At 43.2% G+C, this 23,050-nt stretch overlaps 1 protein-coding gene across 1 annotated transcript in view; it reads left to right on the forward strand.

Moving 5' to 3' along the window:
• FTO (FTO alpha-ketoglutarate dependent dioxygenase) overlaps positions 1-23,050 on the forward strand; it is a 427,008-nt gene that overhangs the window by 108,988 nt on the left and 294,970 nt on the right. The window contains exons 2-3 of the mRNA XM_068991921.1: positions 335-412; positions 16,152-16,779. Coding sequence (XP_068848022.1) covers positions 335-412; positions 16,152-16,779 — 706 coding nt within the window. The remainder of the gene's footprint in view (positions 1-334; positions 413-16,151; positions 16,780-23,050) is intronic.

The following is a 23,050-nucleotide window of genomic DNA, read 5'->3' on the forward strand; positions in this document are numbered from 1 at the left end:
TGCATGTAATAAAGTTGATACATTTTATAACTGACTTTTGGCTAGCTTTTCCCTCTAAAATTTATACACTTTAAGTTGGCTAACTTTTGGAGGGTATTCTCTTATTAGAAAAATAAGGCATTGTCAGCCTGGATGGGAGGGGGTTTGGGGGGAGAATGGATACATGTATATGTGTGACTGAGTCTCTTCGCTGTTCACCTGAAACTTTCACATTGTTTGTTAATTGGCTATACCCCCAATGCAAAATAAAAAGTTAAAAAAAAAGAAGACATTGTCCTATATTTTGAGTCTTTTTATAATTTAGTCATCTATAATCATTATTATTTTTAAACAGAAACTGAGGCTTCTTGAAGAGCTTGAAGACACATGGCTTCCCTACCTGACCCCCAAGGACGATGAATTCTATCAGCAGGTAAGGTCTTTTAATATTTGTCAATTTCCATTGATTTTTTCCCTTGATCTACCTTATTTTACCTACGAAGCAACTGTGGTCTAGAAGGATGAAATGAGAGGTTAAAGGTCTGATTTGGTCACCCATTGATTCACCCCCAGAACATGTAAGTTTCTGCACAGTGTTTCTGCTGTGAACTTAGTGCTTTAGAATAGTGGACTGTCTTTTCTTCCCCAAACGTTCCATGTTTTTCCCTACTTCCTTCCCTCTGCTTCTGTTTCTTCTGTACAGAATCTTCTTTCGTCTCTTATCCTTTTGCCAGATGACTAATTCTTCAGGACTTCACTGAAGCATCACCTCCTTTGTGAACGTTTCTTTAACTTACCTTACCTCCAAATAGAATTGATTGCATTTGCCCCTGTGCTCCTTGTACCATATATATACCTTGATTGTACCCCTCACATTGTGTTGCAGTTATAGAATTCTGTGTCTCTCCCCTGAATTAGTCAGCACTCTTTCAATTATAACTGGCAACATCGCAAACAAACTCATTTTGGCAGAAAAGGGAATTTATTGACTGACAACTTAGATGTCAAGGATAAGCACACAGCCGAATCCAGTTTCTCGAAAGATGTCATCGGATCACTCTTTCTCCCTGTTTCTTGGCTTGGCTTTTCTCTGGTGACTTCATGCTAGATAGGCGCTCCCCTGATGGTATAAAAGGGCTCTGACAGCCCTGGGAGTGTGTGGTCTTAAGCCCGTAGGATCTCAGAAGAAGGTGGTGATGTCTTCTTTCCTGATTCTGATTCCCCCAGGCGTGATCTTGTTGTCCTGGCTAGAGGCGTCTTTCTCTCCCCGAATCACTTCTTGTGTTCAGGGTATTAAGATGCTTCTGTCTGCCTGGCCAGTTGCCTCACCTGCTTGTGGGGTAGGGTTGGAGTATGACCATTCTCACTCAAACTGCAGGGGTGGTAGGTCAGAGATGGGGGGTTTTCCCAAAGGGAAATTAGAGCCCTGTTAACACCAAAGAAGGAGAGGAAGGCATGCTGGGAAATAAAAATAGCCCCTTTTCACCTCTTCTTTCCTATGAGGATGTTAGCTCTTGATGTGTAAGAACTGGGCCACATCGTCTTGGTTTCTCCAGCATCCAGTGTAAGCTTGTCATCACATTGTTGATTATCAGTAACCATGGAAAGAAGAGAGAAACGAATGAGCTTTGCCCATCCAGAATTTCAGGTCTCTTGACTTCCAGGGTGTTCTCACTTCCAGGACATCATGTATCATCTCCCTTGTCATTAGAACTTCACCATCCGTCACCTGATCAGTCCTTTTTTGGATTGTTCTAGTTTTCCTCTTTGCCCCTTTTTCTTAATCCTCTAAGCTGAAGTAAACACGTTTTAAAAATTTTTTAATTTTTTAACCAAAACATAAATCTGAGCCTGTCAGCTTCCTGCTTCGCATCCCTGGCGGTCCATTGCCTGGCTCCTGCATTTCCAGCCTTGTCTTCCCTACTCTTTTACCTTTTTACCCATGCTGAGTTTTGTCACTACCTCTCAGTGCTTTGGGGCTTCCCCGGTGGCTCAGTGGGTAAAGAATCCACCTGCAATATAGGCGACACAGGAGACTCAGCTTCCATCCTTGGGTCAGGAAGATCCCCTGGAGAAGGAAATGGCAACCCACTCCAGTATTCTCGCCTGAAAAATCCCATGGACGAAGGAGCCTGGCGGGCTAGAGTCCATGGGATTGCAGAGTCGGACATGACTGAGCGACTAGGTACACACTCTGTGTTACATTTTGGGTCTTCCTGTTACATCCTCTCCATTTCCTTTACTTGGTGAGTTTCCGCATTACCTGTTAGTAACAGTTCACGTGTCATCTCCTGTAGGATGCTTCCTTGACACCTCTGTAGCCCAGAGGGTTGTCTCTGCTCCCTCTTGTGTGTACCTGTAGTACTTCATGTGTACTTTAATTATCTGAAGTTATTGTAATGATTATATCTACTACTGTGGGCAGGAATCCCTTAGAATAAATGGAGTAGCCATCATAGTCAACAAAAGAGTTCGAAATGTAGTACTTGGATGCAGTCTCAAAAAGAGCAGAATGATCTTTGTTCATTTCCAAGGCAAACACAGAAGAACTGTACAAAAAAGATCTTCACGATCCAGATAATCACGATGGTGTGATCACTCATCTAGAGCCAGACATCCTGGAATGTGAAGTCAAGTGGGCCTTAAGAAGCATCACTACAAACAAAGATAGTGGAGGTGATGGAATACCAGTTGAGCTATTTCAAATCCTGAAAGATGATGCTGTGAAAGTGCTGCACTCAATATGCCAGCAAATTTAGAAAACTCAGCAGTGGCCACAGGACTGGAAAAGGTCAGTTTTCATTCCAATTCCAAAGAAAGGCAATGCCAGAGAATGCTCAAACAATTGCACTCATCTCACACGCTAGTAAAGTAATGCATAAAATTTTCCAAGCCAGGCTTCAGAAATACGTGAACTAAACTTCCAGATGTTCAAGCTGGTTTTAGAAAAGGCAGAGGAACCAGAGATCAATATCTGCCAATATTCGCTGGATCATGGAAAAAGCAAGAGAGTTCCAGAAAAACATCTATTTCTGCTTTATTGACTATGCCACAGCCTTCGACTGTGTGGATCACAATAAACTGTGGAAAATTCTGAAAGACATGGCAATACCAGACCACCTGACCTGCCTCTTGAGAAACCTGTATGCAGGTCAGGAAGCAACAGTTAGAACTGGACATGGAACAACAGACTGGTTCCAAATAGGAAAAGGAGTACATCAAGGCTGTATATTGTCACCCTGCTTATTTAACTCATATGCAGAGAACATCATGAGAAACGCTGGGCTGGAGAAAGCAGAAGCTGGAATCAAGATTGCCAGGAGAAATATCAATAACCTCAGCTATGCAGCCTCAGACACCACCCTTATGACAGAAAGTGAAGAAGAACTAAAGAGCCTCTTGATGAAAGTGAAAGAGGAGAATGTAAAAGTTGGCTTAAAGCTCAGCATTCAGAAAACGAAGATCATGGCATCTGGTCCCATCACTTCATGGGAAATGGATGAGGAAACAGTGGAAATAGTGTCAGACTTTATTTTTCTGGACTCCCAATTCACTGCAGATGGTGATTGCAGCCATGAAATTAAAAGACGCTTACTCCTTGGAAGGAAAGTTATGACCAATCTAGATAGCATATTGAAAATCAGAGACATTACTTTGCCAACAAAGGTCCGTCTAGTCAAGGCTATGGATTTTCCTGTGGTAATGTATGGATGTGAGAGTTGGACTATAAAGAAAGCTGAGCACCAAAGAATTGATGCTTTTGAACTGTGGTGTTGGAGAAGACTCTCGAGAGTCCCTTGGACTGCAAGGAGATCCAACCAGTCCATCTCAAAGCAGATAAGTCCTGGGTGTTCATTGGAAGGACTGATGTTGAAACTGAAACTCCAATACTTTGGGCACCTGATGCGAAGAGCTGACTCATTTGAAAAGACCCTGATGCTGGGAAAGATTGAGGGCAGGAGGAGAAGGGGCCAATGGAGGATGAGATGGCTGGATGGCATCACTGACTCGATGGACATGGGTTTGGGTGAACTGTGGGAGTTGGTGATGGACAGGGAGGCCTGGCATGCTGCAGTTCTTGGGGTCGCAAAGAGTTGGATACGACTGAGCAACTGAACTGAACTGAACTGAGTTGTAATGATTTTTTTTCATGCTCCTCTCTCTTATTTTCTGCACTATGATATATACGAGGCCTGGCGCCTAGTAGGTATTTAATTAGTTTGTTTGAATGGATGAATGAATTAGTGTAGGCATTAGTTCTTTATATTTAGTTTTAGTAAATATTTATTTATTATTTGGCTGTGCCAGGTCCTGCTTGCAGCATGCAGGATCTTTAGTTGCAGCATGTGGGATCTAGTTCCCTAATCAGGGATTGAACCTGGGTCCCCTCCATTGGGAGCACAAAGCCACTGGACCACCAGGGAAGTCCCTAGTTCATTTAAAAAACAGCACGATGTATAATAATATTTGGTGTGATTTGAATTTTGTTTGCTCCTCCCTAGGGAGGTGGTATCTATAATAGTCTACAGGGTTTATATAGAAATGTTATACCCCACACTGGTAGACTTTTCTCTTTTGAGCTTTTCTAGTTTTCCAAATTATCTAAATGATCATGTATTCTTTGGTAATCAGGAAAAAAAATAATTTGAAAAAGTACCCTTAAAACAGGTAAACCCTCCAAATGTAATCAGTTCTTAAATCCTTGCTAATATTTTCATAGATAGGAGCTTTTTGGTACACGATAACGCACATTGTTACAAAGCAGCCGCTGACCCACTTCAGCTTTTGTATGGCAGTTGTGCACAAAGAATTAAACACCAAGGTTAGCCCAGGTGTTCTCAGCCAGACATACACTGGACCAGGAAAGGAGACGCCAGGGCAAACAGAACAACTCTCAAGACTTGGCTTTTATCTTGCTAAGACCCACAACACACCTGATACCAATATCTAATCACTTTAAGTGCACCTTGTAATAATAGAGTGTTTCAACCAAACCTTAGTCCAGTAAATCTCTTCTCTTAAAAGATGAAGTAAAAATACTTTTTAATGACACGAGTGAATAGAAAGTTCAGCCCTGACACTGAGTCCCTTACATAGGTCCTAGCCACAGGAATGCCAACCCAGCTGCTAGTCATCAAAACAAGACTTTCTGCAGTTTCCAGATTGGGTCTGTTTATTGACCCTTCGTGCCAGCGTGCCAGGGACTGTGCTCAACATTTTCTGAACGCTTGTCACATTTCATCCACACAGCAGCCTCTTGCATTCATCCCACAATTACAGATTCAGCAACCTCCCTTCTTGAGGCTTCGATTGCTTGAGACAGAGATACTGACTTCCTCTTTTACAAATCAGGACAGACTAAGCTCCATATCTGAGAGACAGAGGTGCAGTTCATCCCAGGTTTTTCTGACTCTGAAGACCCAGACTCTTTCTGCTATACTGCTTTCCTCCTGGTATACCTTGATCAAATTCACAATGCCTTCAAAGAAGTTTTTTCTTTTGTTTCTTCTGATTAAGACTATAGAGAAAACCAATGAAAGAAAACAGCAACAGTAACAAACGCCAAGCAGAAGAGCCAGAGGACCGCTTTTGGTTTACTGCAGAGCACAGGGGAGTGAATTACATTGAAAATAACCTCTGGATCCAGATATGGGAAGTCTGTCCTTCTTATCCAGAGACATGCCACCCTCCTTAGCATTCCCTGTTATTTTCATTTGTTCTGTGCTTTCTTTGGTGGGCTTCTCTGGTGGCTCAGTGGTAAAGCATCTGCCTGCAATGCAGGAGACAGCGATTTGATCCCTAGGTTGGAAGATCCCCTGGAGGCGGGCACGGCAACCCACACTAGTATTCTTGCCTGGAGAATCCCATGGACAGAGGAACCCTTTTGGCAGGCTACAGTCCATAGGGTCTCAAAGAGTCAAACATGATTGAAGCGACTTAACACTTTGTTGCTTCTGGACAGAGTTAACAGCAAAGCCTCTAAGATACGTCTGAGGACATGCAGCTGAGGCTGAAACATCTGGTGGGGAGTGAGAGAGTTGGAGGGCGTAGAGGGAAATGAGATGGGAGCATGGTGGCCCAATTCTGCAGGAACTTGCTGTCCATAGTGGGAACACTGGTCATGACTCTGAGTGAGATGAGAAGACGTGACGGGGTTTGGAGCACAAGATGATAGGATGTGACTTAGGTTTTACAGGGATCCTGCCTTGCATTCCCTTCTCTAGTGACATTACCCCTGGTCCTGTTGTTCAAATCAGGCCTTTGCAGCCCTCAGCTTCTCTTCATGGCTTCCAGACCTGTTTACTGCCTGGGCCCTGGCAGTTCTAATTTTTCAGAATCTCAAATTTTTTCTTTTTGAGAGTTAACAGAATACATTAATGGTAAAAAAGAGTTCTGTTTTGGAATAGGTTGCGTACGTGCTAAGTCACTTCAGTTGTGTCTGACTGTTGGCGAACCCATGGACTGTAGCCCACCAGGCTCCTCTGTCCATGGGATTCTCCAGGCAAGAACACTGGAGTGGGTTGCCATTTCCTGCTCCAGGGGATCTTTCCGACCCAAGTATCAAACTCGCATCTCCTGCATTGGCAGGTGGATTCTTGGCTACCAGTGCCACCTGGGAGGCCCTGGGAGTAGGTTAAATTGATTTTATAAACAGAAAAGTCTCAATAAAGAACACAGTAAATTGCATTAGTCTCCCAGATGTTTTCTTCTCTTCCAGTCTCAGCAACACTGGGTGAATTCAGGTTCTCATTTGCCATCTTCCACCTGCACAGTTTTAAGAGTTTCCTAGTTGGTACTTCCCTTTGCTGGCCCCACCTCCATCAGAATTGTGTTCCGATAAATATGGCCGGCAGATTCTTTACCACTGCACCACCAGGGAAGCCCTAAAGAAGTTGAATTTTTAAGCATATTTTGAACCTGTTTTGTGTACCTTGTTGTGTGTGTGTTAAGTCGCTCAGTCGTGTCTGACTCTTTGCGACTCCATGGACTGTACCATTGGGTCTCCTCCACTGCGGGCAGATTCTTTACCAGCTGAGCCCCCAGGGAAGCCCCCAGATACGGCAGACTTGTCATTCCTTGCTTTGTAAATTCGGCTGGGTCTCTCTTACCTCTGAGGTCCAGTCCAAACTCCTCTGCATATGCTACAAAGCCATTGATTCTGTGGTCCCAAATCACCTCTGCTGGTCTAGTCTCCACTGCTTTGCCTGACATTGTGTCCAGCCTCCAACTCCGGTCAGACTTTCTCACTAGCTCTTGGCTCTACTGTGCCCTGTCATCCTTTCATGCTCTTGTGTCTCTTGTCCCCTGGGACTAGAGTACCCTCAGCCCCTTTTCTGTCTGGTGAGCATCTAGTCATCCTTAGTTTACCTTACTTAAGGACAGTCTCTGTTGATACGAGGAAGTCCCACTTGTGTTATATTCAGAGTGTATTCAATATCAGAACGCTTCTCACTACCTCTGCCACGTGCATCGTGGCAAAAGCTGCCTCCGTTTCTCTCTCTTGAGTGGTTGCAGTGGTTTCCTAATTTCTTTTGCCTCCATGTCCAGTTTGTTTTAACACAGCATCAGTAGTAGCTTTCTTCTTAAAGCATAAATCAACTCATGCTTCCTCGGTGGTCCAGTGGTTTGCCTTCCAATTCAGGGGGTGCGGGTTCGAGCCCTGGTCAGGGAGGTGGGTTTCCACATGCCTTGGGACCAGAAAACCAAAAGATAAAACAGAAGCAACGTTGTAGCAAATTCAGTAAAGACTTAGAAATCGTCCACATCAAAGACAAATAAATAAATGGATCAGCTCATTAGATTTTCTTGCTCAAAGCCCTTCATGGCTTCCCATCTTTTCAGAGTTAAAGCCTAAGTCCTGGTGGTTACTTACAGAGCAGGGCAAAACCTGTCTCTGACTTCTCTCCTCTCATTTCCTGCTTGTCCTGGCCCCTCCCCTCCCACTCTGGCATTCTAGCTCTTCCTAGAATAAACCAAGCACACTCTTGCCCCAAGGCCTTTGCACTTAATGTTCTCTCAGCCTGGAACTCTCTTTGCCCCCAGGTGTCTGCAGGGCTTGTGTGCTCATTTCTTGCCTTCCTTGGCTCAGATGTCACCTCATCAGAGGCCTCCTCTGCCCATCCTGTGTAAAATTCAGCCCTGACACTCCTATCCTACTTACTTGGGTTTGTTTTTCTCCATAGCACGTATCACATTCTAAAATGCATTAATACACCATAATACAGCAATACACAATCTAAACTATAAAATAAATATGTTTTACTAAATAAACAAGTAATTAATGAATAAATAAAACACTCTATATATACATATACGTAATGAACTATATGGTGCTTCTCTGGTGGCTTAGTGGTAAAGAATCTGCCTGAAATGCAGGAGACATGGGTTCAATCCGTGGGTCAGAGAGATCCCCTGGAGAAGGAAAGGGCACCCACTCCAGTATTCTTGCCTGGGAAATCCCACGGACAGAGGAGCCTGGCGGGCTGCAGTCCATGGGGTTGCAAAGGATCAGACACAACTTAGCAGCTAGACAACAACAGTGAAGTGTGTATAGTGTAGATTCACAGTGTATAAATATATACTAAATATAGTATGTGTGTGTGTGTATATGTATACACACACACACATATGGGCTTCCCTGGTTGTTCAGATGGTAAAGAATCCATCTTCCATGTGGGTGGCAGTTCCATCCCTGGGTTGGGAAGACCCCCTGGAGGAGGGCATGGTAACCCACTCCAGTATCCTTGCCTAGAGAATCCCATGGACAGAGGAGCCTGGTGGGCTACAGTCCAGGGGGTCACAGGAGTCAGACATGACTGAGCACATGCGCACAACAAAGAACAATTTTGTTTGTGGAAGGATTTTCCGGACTCCATTCCTAATCATTTATTCCCTGCTCCGACAGTAGTATGTTCATACTTCTGTTGTGAAAAGTCTGAGATCTCTAACTCTTGGTTCCTATTTCTGTTTCTACTGTTAAACTATGAGATGCTATAAGATGGGACCTAACTCGTTTTTATCATTATATTTGTGGCACTTTATGCAGTGTTTGGTACAAATAAATATGCAGTAAATTTTAAATAAATTCAAAATGAGCTACCAAATGAGTGAGTGAGCCGGCATGTTGTCTCAGTGTGGAGTGCACTTTGCAGCGTGTTCACAAGACTCCTTGCGGGAGCTGCTGCAAGGCCCAGGCAGTGCCTTGGGAAGACTGCCCGCCTCCTTTGGGAGACAGCTCAGCATCTTGCAGTGGGGAGCTGGACCAAATAAGTGTCTAGCCCATTTGTCCTGGGATGACTGCCAAGTCATAAGTAATTTACAATGAAAATCATGTAGAAAATATTGTGATTGATATAGCGTGAATTTCTATAGAGTGCAAAATAAAGTGTTAACTGGCAAAATTTATTAACAGCCAGATTAGAAATATACTCCCATGAAATCAGAGTGTCCTGGCACTTAAATGAAGTCCATTTCCCAGGTCACTTGAAGATTTTAAATTTTATTTCACTCTAGGAAAGGCTGAATTCCATTGGTCTTCATTTAGGAGAGCCTCCTGTGAACTGGCACCTTATTCAATACCATGTCTTGACTTCACCATATGATGAAATTCTTTCAGAACCATCCCTTGATATGAGAAGAAGAAGGAGAATTTTTATATAATGGTTTAAAATAGGTAGAAAATAAAGCTTATGCTCCAGAGAAGCTAACATTCCATATCTTTCAGCCATTGATAGAGGTCTGGCATGTTGGCAACTTATATCTGAAATACCTTTCCAGTTTACAAAACAGAAATAGACTGACAGACGTAGAAAACAAACTTATGGTTGCCATAAGGGGAGGGATAAATTAGGAATTTGGGATTAATAGAGACACACTACTGTAATAAAATAAACAGCAAGGATACAGCGCATAGCTCAGGGAACTATCTTATGATAGCCTATATTGGAAAACAATCTGAAAAAGAACGCATATAACGTATATATATATAGAACTGAATCACTTTGGTATACCTGAAACTAACACAATATTGTAAATCAACTATTCTTCTATTAAAAAAATACCTTTCCAAATACTTACTAAACTCTTTAATATATAATCATCATTTATGTCATAGAATCTTTTATAGATCTTAAGGAATGTATTATGTGACCAGATAGCTGCTAATATTATAATTACATAACTGTACCCTCCCTGGGAAAACTTTAATGGGATTAAATAACAACCAAAAATTCTAACATATTTGAAAATCTGCCAACAGGTGTTCCAAATTATTGTGTGATATCTGGTGTTCTACTGGTACCTGTCCAGAATGGAAAGTGGATTATTTGTTTGATAGAGTGAATTAATATTAAATTATTTCATGTTCATCTCTTTTCCCAAATTCATCTAGTGTTCATTTCTTGAATTACAATATTTAATGTTCATTTCTTTACCCATTGTTGTCTTTAAAGAAAAATTTAACAAGCACTTCATGGCACTTTTATATGTCAAGCACTCATCTAATTACATCATAAATAGTAAGAGAGGACGTTTAAATTGAGGTTTGGAGAAGTTTTCTCCTGCATTTTTGGAGATTATGACAAAATTAGTTAGTTATTTGTATTCCTTGTGGTAAAATCAAAATTTCCTAGAGCATTGAGCAACATGCCAAGTCCGATTTAGACAGTACCAGAAGATATCTTGCGGAGAAGGCAATGGCACCCCACTCCAGTACTCTTGCCTGGAGAATCCCAGGGACGGGGGAGCCTGGTGGGCTGCTGTCTGTGGGGTTGCACAGTTGGACATGACTGAAGTGACTTAGCAGCAGCAGCAGCAGAAGATATCTTGAAGTATTTTGAAAATTTAGAGTCATCAAAAAGAACCTGGCACATACAAGAGGTGTCGTATTATTCGAAATTAAGAATTAGCTATTTGAAATTAAGAATTTTCAAATGTAACATCTTTTCTGATTTAAGAAGTATTCTGCATCTATTTTTGAAAATTTGAAAATTATACAGATGTCTAAAGAAAAAAGTTAAACTTACATCTAAGTGCATTACCCAGAGATAACTACCAGAAAATGTTGGCTCTGTTTTTTTCCAAATCTTCTTTTCTGAATTTTCACATATACTATTTTTCTTTGTATGAAACTATGACCCTATTGTCTGAATATCTTGTTACTAATTTCTCATATAGCATTAGTTCATAAAACATATTTTAAAAAATCCTTCTAAAATGTATTACTTACAGAGGAGCCTGGTGGGCTACAGTCAGTGGGGTTGCAAAGAGTCGGATACAACTTAGCAACTGAATAACAACAGCAGCAATTCTGGAATAAGCTGGAAAGAGAAACAGAGTTGCATTCAGATAAGATTGTAAATTTGATAATAGGCAGATGAGTGAGTTTCAGGGGGGTTTGCAGAGATGAAGGAGGGGCAGTTCAATGAAAATCTGAAATGAATCACTAGTTCAGAATGTGTGCTGATCCCTAGAGCTGATTGCCAAACGTTCTCCACCCCTCCCCCATCACCCAGCTCTGCAGAATTACACTTCCGGGTCCTCTCGTCCTGGATGAAACATGACTGTTTCTGTCCAGTGATAGAAGGCGGCCGTCACTTCCAGCCTGGAGTGTTTCACTGGCAGTGCCAGACCCTGCCAAACCCTCTTTTTCCTTTCGGCATAACCACCTGCTGGCTGCCTGGATCTCTGAGTTACTATTTTACTGGTCAGTAATTCTCTGCCGGCCCACAAACAATATGTAAAATGATCAATAGCACTGGGTGAAGCCACCAAGATTTGAGGGTTTTCTGTCACTACAGCGTTACCTACTCTATTCTGCCTGATCAGGAAGGCAAGACATAGTAGAAGGGATGCAGTAAGTTTGAGGAAGTACAAAGAAGGGAGATGGATGACTCAAGTCTAAATGTGGGACAGTGACTAGGAAAGCGTAGTAGGACTACCCTGCTTCTCAGAGTGCCTGTGTTAGATGCTGATTACAAAGTGACAAGCAGCAGGTTAGGTGGCATCGCTGTGCACTGCCACGGAGACTGCCAGGATCCATTGAGGAATTCTGGCTTCTATACCTCGTTTATCCCAGTAGAACAACAGACACAGAGACATACTTTCTGTTTACACAGCCCATGAGGAGTGCAGCATAATCCAATAAACAAGAGACAGAACATTCTGGAGCCATGAGCAGTAACCCTAATTTTATTGCTAAACTGGCTGCTCTCTGAGCAAGGTCCCTGAGGCCTCAGTATACTGGAAGCACAGTTAGCTAGCAGCAGTGATTAAAAGGAAGTTTCTCCGTACTTTCTTAACAATTCCAGTGTTCTTTAAATAATCCTTAGTATAAAACATTAAAGGAGAGGAAGATCGTTCCCAGGAACTTGGTTTTGAAGCACACTCCCACTGGGACTGAGAGAGGAAGAAGCCTGGAAATAATACTCACACGCATACGTACACTCTTGCTGCTATTGTTCAGTGCAGACTGGGCCTAGAGACTAATGAAGTTATATTTAACACAGGGGAATTATAACTCTAAAGACCTGGGAAATTCACATAACCACATGAGGATCACATATAAATACCTTAACATTAAAAACAACACTAAAAATATAACAGTAATAATGACATGGGAAAGTATTAAAAAGTGTTTTTTTTCCACTGGTAACTCTTGTTCCTCTTGCCATGGATCACACGTGCCTCTTTTTCTTTGGCCTCAAGAGCCCAGGACTTCAGTCCTTCCCCTTCAAGGCATTCTCTTTCCCCCAACTCCGTACCTGGCAGATCCTTCTCATCCTCCAGGTCTCTTACTCAAATAAACCCTCCCTGAATTTCCATCCTCCATTAGATATGCCCCTGCTCAAGACACTCAGCGACTTGGCTCCTGTAGTCAGTCACCCTGTCTTCTGTACCATCCTCTTCTTCCCGTATCGTTCCCATGAGTACGCTGACAAACCCTAGCGTACCCTTTTCTCTTCCATTGTCAAAAGTTATCCCGTGGTCTAGCATTCCCCTGCATCAAGTCCGTTTTTCTCTTCCCTATCATAGCAAGACCATGGCAATAGACAGATGCCATCTCTGCCACCTCCTCTTTGCTCCCCAGCTGACTCCCCTCAGGCTCTGGTCCCCCTCACTCTGTTGAAATGACCCCGGTCATTGTCATCAGTGATCTTCATGCTAGTGGATAAGTTTTCCCCACGTCGCTTGGTCTCTTGGGGGAAGCTGACATAGTTGGTGCGTCCATCTTTCTTGAAATACTCCTCTCTTCCTGGCTTTGGCATTCATACACTCTCCTGGTTTTCCACCTCAAAGTTCTCCTTTGCCGAGCCTTTGTCTGTGACTCAAGAAGTGGCTTCGGGTTTCCTTCTGGGTTTGTGCTGTTCCCCTAGGAGACCTCAGTCATTCCCAGGTCTTTAAAAATTTCCCAGGTTTGTGCTGACGGCTCCCACCTTGAGTTTCCTGGCCACACTGTCTGCTCTGAGATCCTGATGTATGTCTGCCGTTGCCCCCTTATTTCCACCGGAAGATTTTGTTGCCATCTTCTTGGCTATAGCTTTAGAATAAAGCTCCTCATTCCTTCCTGTCCTTCTACCTGTTTTGCTCTACCTCGGTCTTTCTTATTTAAAAAGAAATAGTAAATTGGGACTTCCCTGGCGGTCCCATGGCCTAAGACTCCTCGTTCGCAATGCAGGGAGCCCAGGTTCAGCCCCTGGTCAGGGAACTAGATCCCACATGCCACAACTAAGAATTCACAACTAAAGATCTCGACCTGGTGCAGCCATATAAATATTTGAAAACGCAAACAAACAAAAACCCCAGAAGATTGTTTGTTCAGTTGTTAAGTCCAGAGTCTGGAAAAGTCATCTGCCACTTCTTTCCCTTCTTCATTCCTCACAGCTAATTCATAGTGTTTCCATTTGATCTGCCTACAAAATACATATTTTACCTGTTCATTTATCTCTGTCTCTAATCCAGACCCATTATCATTTTTCTCCTGGATGGTTGTAATAGCCACAGAGTTTTCCACTTTGACATTTGCCTCTTTCCAATCCATGCCCACTATTTTAATTAAGAATGATTTTTATGAAATGTAAATCAACCATATAACACTGGGAGCTCTGCCTGGTATCCTCTGGTGACCTAGAATGATGGGATGAAGGCCTGGTGGGAGGGAGATCCAAGAGGGAGAGGATATATGTATATATATAGCTGGCTCACTTTGTTATACAGCAGAAACAAACACAACATTGTAAAGCAACTTTACCCCAAATTAAAAAAAAACAAACACAACATAAATCAAATTGTTCTTTGCCCTTTGACGTCCTCCAGTGCCCTTAAGAGTGATGCCTAGAGTCCTTACTTTGCCCTCCCAGGCTCTGTGTGATCCAGCTGTGCCTTCCTCTTCATCTTTAGCGCAAGTCTCTCTCCCTTTGGCTCTTGTGCTTTGGTAAAACAGGTCTTATTTTTGTCTCTAGAATAGGCTGGTCTCCATCCTCAGTGCCTTTGTAGGTTTCGGTCCCTCTTCATGGAAGGTCTTTCTCTAGTTCATTTCATGGCCGGTACCTTCTTTTCCTAAAGAGCTCAGTCTGTAGGCCGGCTCCAAGAGTGTCTTTCCTTCTCCAGTGACAGATTTTCCACTGGTTTGTTTCTGTCCGGGTACTTAAGACAACTTGGAATAGTTCTTCATTTGTATAATTTGGTATAATAAAAAGCTCTGTGAGGCCAGGAACCTTATTTCTGTGTAGTGTGTGATATATGCTCTACAGACATACATTGAATGAAAAAAATGTATGGAAAAATAAATGGTCTTGCCCTGTTGACCATATAAATGATTCCTGAATGAAGATGTAGAAGAAAACTGTCAAAAATGGTAGGCAGTACAATACTGAAAAGGTACCAGTCAGATGACATTTTCTGGGGGTAATGTGAGACCCTGGGCTTTGGTTTTAAAAAACCTCAGTTTCACTGTGTAGGATCAGGAGGCTGATTGGCTGAAAAGTGAATGAAGTCCTGCACTGCATCAATAAATCCCTGTGTTTCCATATTATGGGAGGACATTGTCTTATAGTGCTCTCCTCTGGTGATACCAGTGGAATTATTACATCTTTCTAAATTGCAATGGGATATCTCATCCATTCATTCAGCCAGTGTTTACTGAGTACATCCTGGGCACTCGTATTATAGTTGGAAACAAAACTATCATGGCTTTTGTGTTCATGGGACACAGTGTCTGACTCACAAAGAAAAGTTACTTCACTTTCAGTGAAAGCATTGAAGCAGAAGCCAGTTTTTCATTTATTGAGAGGCTGTGCAATCTTGTGGTTAAGAGCTCATGCTTCTGGAGCTCGACTCTGAAGCCTGCAGATTTTAAATTCCAGCTCTCCTATTATCAGCCCTTGTGACTTTGGGCAAGTTATTATTTATTTTATTTATTATTTTTTAATTTTACTGTGCCACATGGCATGTGGGATCTTAGTTCCCTGAGCAGGAATTGAACCCACGACCCCTGCATTGGAAGTGTAGAGTCTTAACCACTGGATCACCAGAGAAGTCCCCAAGTTTTTGGACTGTCTGTCTACCTCAGTATTCTCATCTATGACCTGGAGATAATATTAAGAATAGTACCTCCACATAAAGTTGTAAGAAGTAAATGAGTTGGTACGTATAAATCATTTTGAATAGTACACAACACTTGGTAAGCCCTTAAAAGAATAGGTGTTAATAGCAATTAATCAGGTTGTGTTTTTTTGGAGGGCCAAAGGCTGGAAGACAAGTTGAGGGTGGGAAGAAATGGTCATAGAGGGAGCTTGGAAGACCAAAGACCAAATCATTATTATCATTTTATTTATGTTGTTGCTGTTGAGTCACTCAGTCCTGTCTGACTCTTTGCAACCCCATGGACTGCAGCACGCCAGGCTTCCCTGTCCTTCACTGTCTCCTGGAGTTTTCTCAGACTCATAAAATTTTGTTTATAATTGTCTGTAATTGAGCTTGGACCTAAAACTCTTTGGTGGAGAGTTGATGACTTTGTTTCATTTAGTTTTCTATTTTAGACTAGAGAGATATGTGTTCAGAAATAGCCCTGACAGTCTTTTTTATTCTCCTAAGGCTTGTGAAGAAACACACTTTTGAAATAATAAAATTATAGCTATCCATAAACACATGTTTTTGCTTTGCTTTTGTTCTAGTGGCAACTGAAATATCCTAAACTAATTCTCCGAGAAGCTGCCAGCGTGCCCGAGTTGCTCCATAAAGAGGTTCAACAAGCCTTTCTCACACTGCACAAGCATGGCTGTTTATTTCGAGATCTGGTGAGGATCCAGGGCAAAGACTTGCTCACTCCAGTCTCTCGCATCCTCATCGGTAACCCTGGCTGCACCTACAAGTACCTGAACACCAGGCTCTTCACGGTACCCTGGCCCGTGAAAGGCTCTGATGCAAAGTACAATGAGGCCGAAATAGCTGTCGCCTGTCAAACCTTCCTCAAGCTCAACAGTTACCTGCAGGTAGAGACCATCCAGGCTTTGGAAGAGCTTGCTGCCAAGGAGAAAGCCAACATCGATGCTGTGCCAGTGTGCATAGGTCCAGATTTCCCCAGGGTTGGCATGGGGTCCTCCTTTGACGGGCACGATGAGATTGACATGAAGAACCGAGCAGCGTACAACGTCACTTTGTTGAATTTCATGGATCCCCAGAAAATGCCGTACCTGAAAGAGGAACCATATTTCGGCATGGGGAAAATGGCCGTGAGCTGGCATCATGATGAAAATCTGGTGGACAGGTCAGCGGTGGCAGTGTACAGTTATAGCTGTGAAGGTACAGTCTGCTCTGTGAAGAAGCAGCCCCGAACGTAACATGACCAGAGTCGCGCAGGCTCTGGAGATACGCTCGTGTATGCGTGCGTGTGTTTGTGTGTGTGTGTGTGTGTGTGCACAGATGTTGTGTGTCCTTCTAAGGTTTGCTGCACCCATATATCTACAGAAAATCCTTCTTTCTCATCCATTCGTGCTCTGTGGCTCCTTGTTATCTTGTGCTTGGAATATTTTCCCTCGTAAGCACTGCTTGTCATTATCTTTCGCAAGCCCTGGAGAGCCGCATCTTGGTTTCACACACCCAGCTGCCTTTTTCTAAAGCTCAGAGTAGATCATACAGTTGTTATAATTAACTTGCTGATAAAAGGCCAGGAAAACAAAAATCTGTCAAATCCTTCCAGGTTCCCACAGGTGTACATTTCCAGTCTTGCCAAAACGTTTTATTACAATTGACATCACTGTCTTGAAGGGAGTGATTTGTCAACTGTGGACTTGTTCTTGGCTTCCTCCAGGTTTGACTACTGTCCTTCCTTGTCAGAAACAGCTGAGGTGGGTTTTATAAGCTGACAGACCTCTATTTTCAGGCGTATCTCTAGCCCATCCTCCTCCCCCCACCCCCTCCCCCCCTTGTCTCCATCAGTTTTTCAGTTTTAGACCTGAGAGGGTTTCTGTGGCCAGCCTGTTCTTGCAGTTTCTGAAACGTGGTGCCCTTGGAGCAAAGATCACAGGCTACCTTTTCTGTGGTCTACACAAATTTTCCTTCTCTGATTGTTCAGGTTCTGTGTCTTGAAGGTCCCCAGTGTTTTTCAGAACAGGATTATAAAAAGGGTAGGTGGACAAATTAAGGACAGAGTGACCTTTGCTGACTTCTTTGCCTGATCATTTGGCAAAGGAATATAAGATGCAGTATTAGCTCTTTTGGTGATGGAGAGGGAGGCCTGGCATGCTGCAGTCCATGTGGTTGCAAAGAGTCGGACACAACTGGGTGACTGAAGAACAGCAATTAGCTCTTTTGCCAGTTTCTTTCTTCTTCTTGTTCATTGAAAAATGCTTGGAAAACCAGAGTTCTAGATATACCATCTGGGAATCAACTGGAAATTTTAAGGGCCATTGTTTCCTGAAAGCTTATTTTTTAATTGGATTTTGTTGTTATTTGACTCTTATGTACTAAGACAACTATTTTGGAAAAGGGATTTTCAAAAAGAAACCATCCTTGCTCTCTGTCTTACCATTTCCCAGTCTCAAAAATTTCCTCTGTATAGCTAAAATGTTTTCCACTTTTACCTTCGGTCTTTGGCCAGGAACAAGGAACTAGTTTAGTTAACAGTTAGAAATTTTACTAGTTTCACTGGCATCTCAAATAATGATGCTGACCCAGGAAAATTGCTTGCAGGAGATTTGATGCTGTCCTAATGGAAAGAACTGCGAACCTCTGATCTTTAATAAGGCCTTGCCAGGGATTTAAGAACCATCACATCCAAGAACTCTGATGTTAACGAACAATGGAGTTTGTTAGTTTCTTTCTTAAGGAGGCAACTCTCTGAAACCGAGGCAGTGGTATGTGATAGCTCAAACAGCTACAAAGATGTCTTTGTGCTCCTGGAGCCTCTCAGCCGTTCTGTTTAATAGTCCTATTGTACTCCCAGAGCGTGGGTGATCAAATAGTTTTTGAAGCCTAGAATATCTTGTGGAGAGGAATGAAAATTTTTAATGACTAGTTTCTGTGGTTGGGAGTAGTTAAGATTGATTAACTATACAAATAAACCTAAGTACATAAAGCTTCATCCTTGCGCTTATCACCTAGACGAGGGAACTGCAGAATGCAAATCTGTAGGGGCAGGGTAATTCCTTTGTGTTCTTAATCCCCAAAGTTCCCAGAACTCCATCTCATAATAGTAGCAATACTGGGAGCCCTCATTTACTGAGCACCTATTATGTGCCAGACACTGGTAGAAGCATTTTACATTTATTAACTGATGTTATTTTTGCAACTCTGTGAATGAAGTACTACTCTTAGCCTCATTTTTATATGACCAAACTGAGGTACAGGAGGATGGTGAGCTTTTCCATGGTTATACAGCTGTGAATCAGCAGAGCTAGGATTTGAACTCAGACAGTCTGGCTTCAGAGTCCTAACAGCTAAGGCTAAATGCTTGGTGAGCAGGTATTTCCCACCCCTACAGTATAGCGGGGCTTCCCTGGTGGCTCAGTGGTAAAGAATCTGTCTGCCAGTGCAGAAGATGCAGGAGATGCAGGAGACGCAGGAAACACGGGTTCGATCCCGTGTCTCTCACCCTGGGAAAGCTGAATCCACTGAAGCATGGACGTTTGTTTCCATAATTCTGAAGTCTTTATTTCAAAGTGAGTACCTTTATACGTCTTAGCTGTCTTTGAGACCAGGAAAAGCTAAGTTATAATTACAGCTAGAAGTTTTAGAGCACTCATAATTAAAAAAAAAAAATTTTTTTTTCCCTTAGCCTCTCAGCATCCCTGTCTAAAGTCTCAAAGCTCATTTGATCTTGTTTGTTTCAGTGTGTCATGCCATGTCTGTGTTCGTTGTTTCTGAAGTCACTTCCACTGCTCAGTAAAACTTGTTTGATCTTATAAGTCACATTTTTTTTTAACCTCCATGCAATTATTTATTCAATTAACAGTACGCATCTACTGTTTGCCAAGCACTCTTCTAGATACTGAGAATGTGACAGTGAACAAAAATTGTTGCCCTCGTGGAGCTATGTTTTAGCAAGGAGAGACAGGAAAGAAACAAATAAGCTTATATATATTGCAGAGGTAAGGCGCAGGCTTACAGTTTTAAATAGGAAAGTTAGCCTGCCTTCAGTTGGGTAACCTTGGAGCAAAGATTGGGAGGAGCATATGAGTGAATTTTGAAGACTCAAGAGATGGGACATGACTTGGGGATGTTTCAGAAGCAACAAGTGTGGATGGGACAGAGGCAGGGAAGAGGTAAAGTAATAGAGGTGGAGACAGACTGGAAGACTAGGGGTGGGAGGTGGCAGAAGATAGGACCTTCTAACATTGCTGCCGTACGTGCTAAGTTGCTGCGTTGCATCCAACTCTTCGTGAGTCCATGAACTGTAGCCCTCCAGGCTCCTCTGTCCGTGGGATTCTCCAGGCAAGAATGCTGGAGTGAGTGGACATGCCCTCCTCCAGGGGATCTTCCCAACCTAGGGATCAAACCCAGGTCTCTTACATCTCCTGAACTGGGAGGCGGGTTCTTTACCACTAACACCACCTGGGAAGCCCAGTATTGTACAGTAGGCCCCCCTTATCCACTGGGGATGCCTTCCAAGACCCTCTGTGGTTTCCTGAAACCATGGATAGTACTGAACACTTATGTGGACTGTTTTCTCCTATACATCCATACCTATGATGAAGCTGAATTTATAAATTAGGCACAGTAAGAGATTAACAACCATAACTAATAATAAAATATAACAGTTATACCATAATAAAAGTTCTGGTTTCTCTCTTAAAGTGTCATATTGTACAGATTTAGTACTTTGCCTGTCTTAACTAACCACTTGCCACTCACTGTCACCGTAACTTTTGCAGTATGAGGTGCAACAGCAAAACTAGCTTAAATTTCTTTTTCCTTCTTCATGACTTCACAGATAGATTTGTTCTTACCATAGATGTTAGAAACATTGGCATTCAACTCTTTTTCTTTCCATACTAAGTTGAGAACCTTCACCTTTTCACTTAAAGGAAGCGCTTTACAACTTCTCTGTGGCCTGTTGGGCTTGCCAGCGTCCCTGTTCTTAAGCTTTGGGATCATTGCTAAGTATAGTAAGGGCATGCAAGCCCTGGATCCAGTAATGCAAGCTTCCTGGAATGCAGGCACTGCAATACCATGACAATTGACCTGATAACCAGAGGGCTGCTAACCAGGCTACCCTGGACAGAGGCTGAGTTACTTTCCAGGCAGGACACAGCAGGATATCATCGTGCTGCTCAGAACGGCATGCAACTTAAAAACTTAGGAATTGTTTATCCCTGTAACTTTCCATTTAATATTTTCAAGATTGCTCTTGACTGTGGGTAACTAAAACCACAGAAAGTGAAACAGCAGATAATTAGAGGCTGTTGTATTAAGAATAACAATCCCAGGCTTGTCCTTGGAGTGGGATGGGAAGCCACTGCAGCAGGGGCAGAAGGGAGGCAGGGCTGGGAGCAGGGGAGCTGCAAGAGGCTGTTGGGTAGTCCAGACTAGAGACGGTGGATCAGGTTAGAAGAGGCAGAGGTGATGAGACATAGTTCTATCAAGACCCATATCTTTTCACCAGCAAAGATTGGCAGTGCCTGTCAGAGAAAAAGCCCAGCAGCAGCATCTCCCAGTTGTCCAGAGAAGGCTAGGGATTTCCCTGGTGGTCCAGTGGCTAAGACTCAATGCTCTCAATGCAGGGGCGGTGGATTTGACCCCTGGTCAGGGAACTAAATCCCACGTGCCACAACTAAAGATCCTACATACTGCAGCAAAGATGGGAGATCCCAAGTACTGCAATTAAGACAGTGCTAATTTGTTTCAGTCGTGTCTGACTCTTTGCAACCCCATGGACCGCAGCCCTCTAGGCTCCTCTGTCCATGGGATTCTCCAGAAAAGAATACTGGAGTGGGTTGCCGTGCCCTCCTCCAGGGGATCTTCCCGACCCAAGGATGGAACCCTGGGTCGTCTCTTACTCATCTGCATTGGCAGATGAGTTCTCTAGCATTGGCACCACCTGGGAAGCAGTTAAGACCTGGTTCAGTTCAGTTCAGTCGCTCAGTTGTGTCCAACTCTTTGTGACCCCATGAAGTGCAGCACACCAGGCCTCCCTGTGTATCACCAACTCCCGGAGTTTACCCAAACTCATGTGCATGAACTCGGTGATGCCATCCAGCCATCTCATCCTCTGTCGTCCCCTTCTCCTCCTGCCCCGAATCCCTCCCAGCATCAGGGTCTTTGCCAATGAGTCAACTCTTTACATGAGGTGGCCAAAGTATTGGAGATTGAGCTTCAGCATCAGTCCTTTTGATGAACACCCAGGACTGATCTCCTTTAGGATGGACTGGTTGGATCTTCTTGCAGTCCAAGGGACTCTCAAGAGTCTTGTCCAACACCACAGTTCAAAAGCATCAGTTCTTCGGTGCTCAGCTCTCTTCACAGTCCAACTCTCACATCCATACATGACCACAGGAAAAACCATAGCCTTGACTAGACAGACCTTTGTTGGCAAAGATGTCTCTGCTTTTGAATATGCTATCTAGGTTGGTCATAACTTTCCTTCCAAGGAGTAAGCGTCTTTTAATTTCATGGCTGCAATCGCCATCTGCAGTGATTTGGGAGCCCAGAAAAATAAAGTCTGATACTGTTTCCACTGTTTCTCCTTCTGTTTGCCATGAAGTGATGGGACCAGATGCCATGATCTTCGTTTTCTGAATGCTGAGCTTTAAGCCAACTTCTTCACTCTCCTCTTTCACTTTCATCAAGAGGCTTTTCAGTTCCTCTTCACTTTCTACCATAAGGTTGGTGTCATCTGCATATCTGAGGTTATTGATATTTCTCCTGGCAATCTTGATTCCAGCTTCTGCTTTCTCCAGCCCAGCGTTTCTCATGATGTACTCTGCATATAAATTAAATAAGCAGGGTGACAATATACAGCCTTGACGTACTCCTTTTCCTATTTGGAACCAGTCTGTTGTTCCATGTCCAGTTCTAGCTGTTGCTTCCTGACCTGCCTACAGGTTTTTCAAGAGGCAGGTCAGGTGGTCTGGTATTGCCATGTCTTTCAGAATTTTCCACAGTTTATTGTGATCCACACAGTCGAAGGCTTTGGCATAGTCAATAAAGCAGAAATAGATGTTTTTCTGGAACTCTCTTACTTTTTCCATGATCCAGCGAATATTGGCAGATATTGATCTCTGGTTCCTCTGCCTTTTCTAAAACCAGCTTGAGCATCTGGAAGTTCACAGTTGATCTATTGCTGAAGCCTGGCTTGGAGAATTTTGAGCATTACTTTACTAGTGTGTGCTGCTGCTGCTGCTACTACTAAGTTGCTTCAGTCGTGTCCGATTCTGTGCGACCCCATAGACAGCAGCCCACCAGGCTCCCCCGTCCCTGGGATTCTCCAGGCAAGAACACTGGAGTGGGTTGCCATTTCCTTCTCCAATGCATGAAAGTGAAAAGTGAAAGTGCAGTCGCTCAGTCGGGTCCGACTCTTAGCGATCCAATGACTGCAGCCCACCAGGCTCCTCCATCCATGGGGTTTTCCAGGCAG

The sequence above is a fragment of the Capricornis sumatraensis genome, chromosome 20 (genome assembly GCF_032405125.1).
Source record: "Capricornis sumatraensis isolate serow.1 chromosome 20, serow.2, whole genome shotgun sequence".
NCBI lineage: Eukaryota > Metazoa > Chordata > Mammalia > Artiodactyla > Bovidae > Capricornis > Capricornis sumatraensis.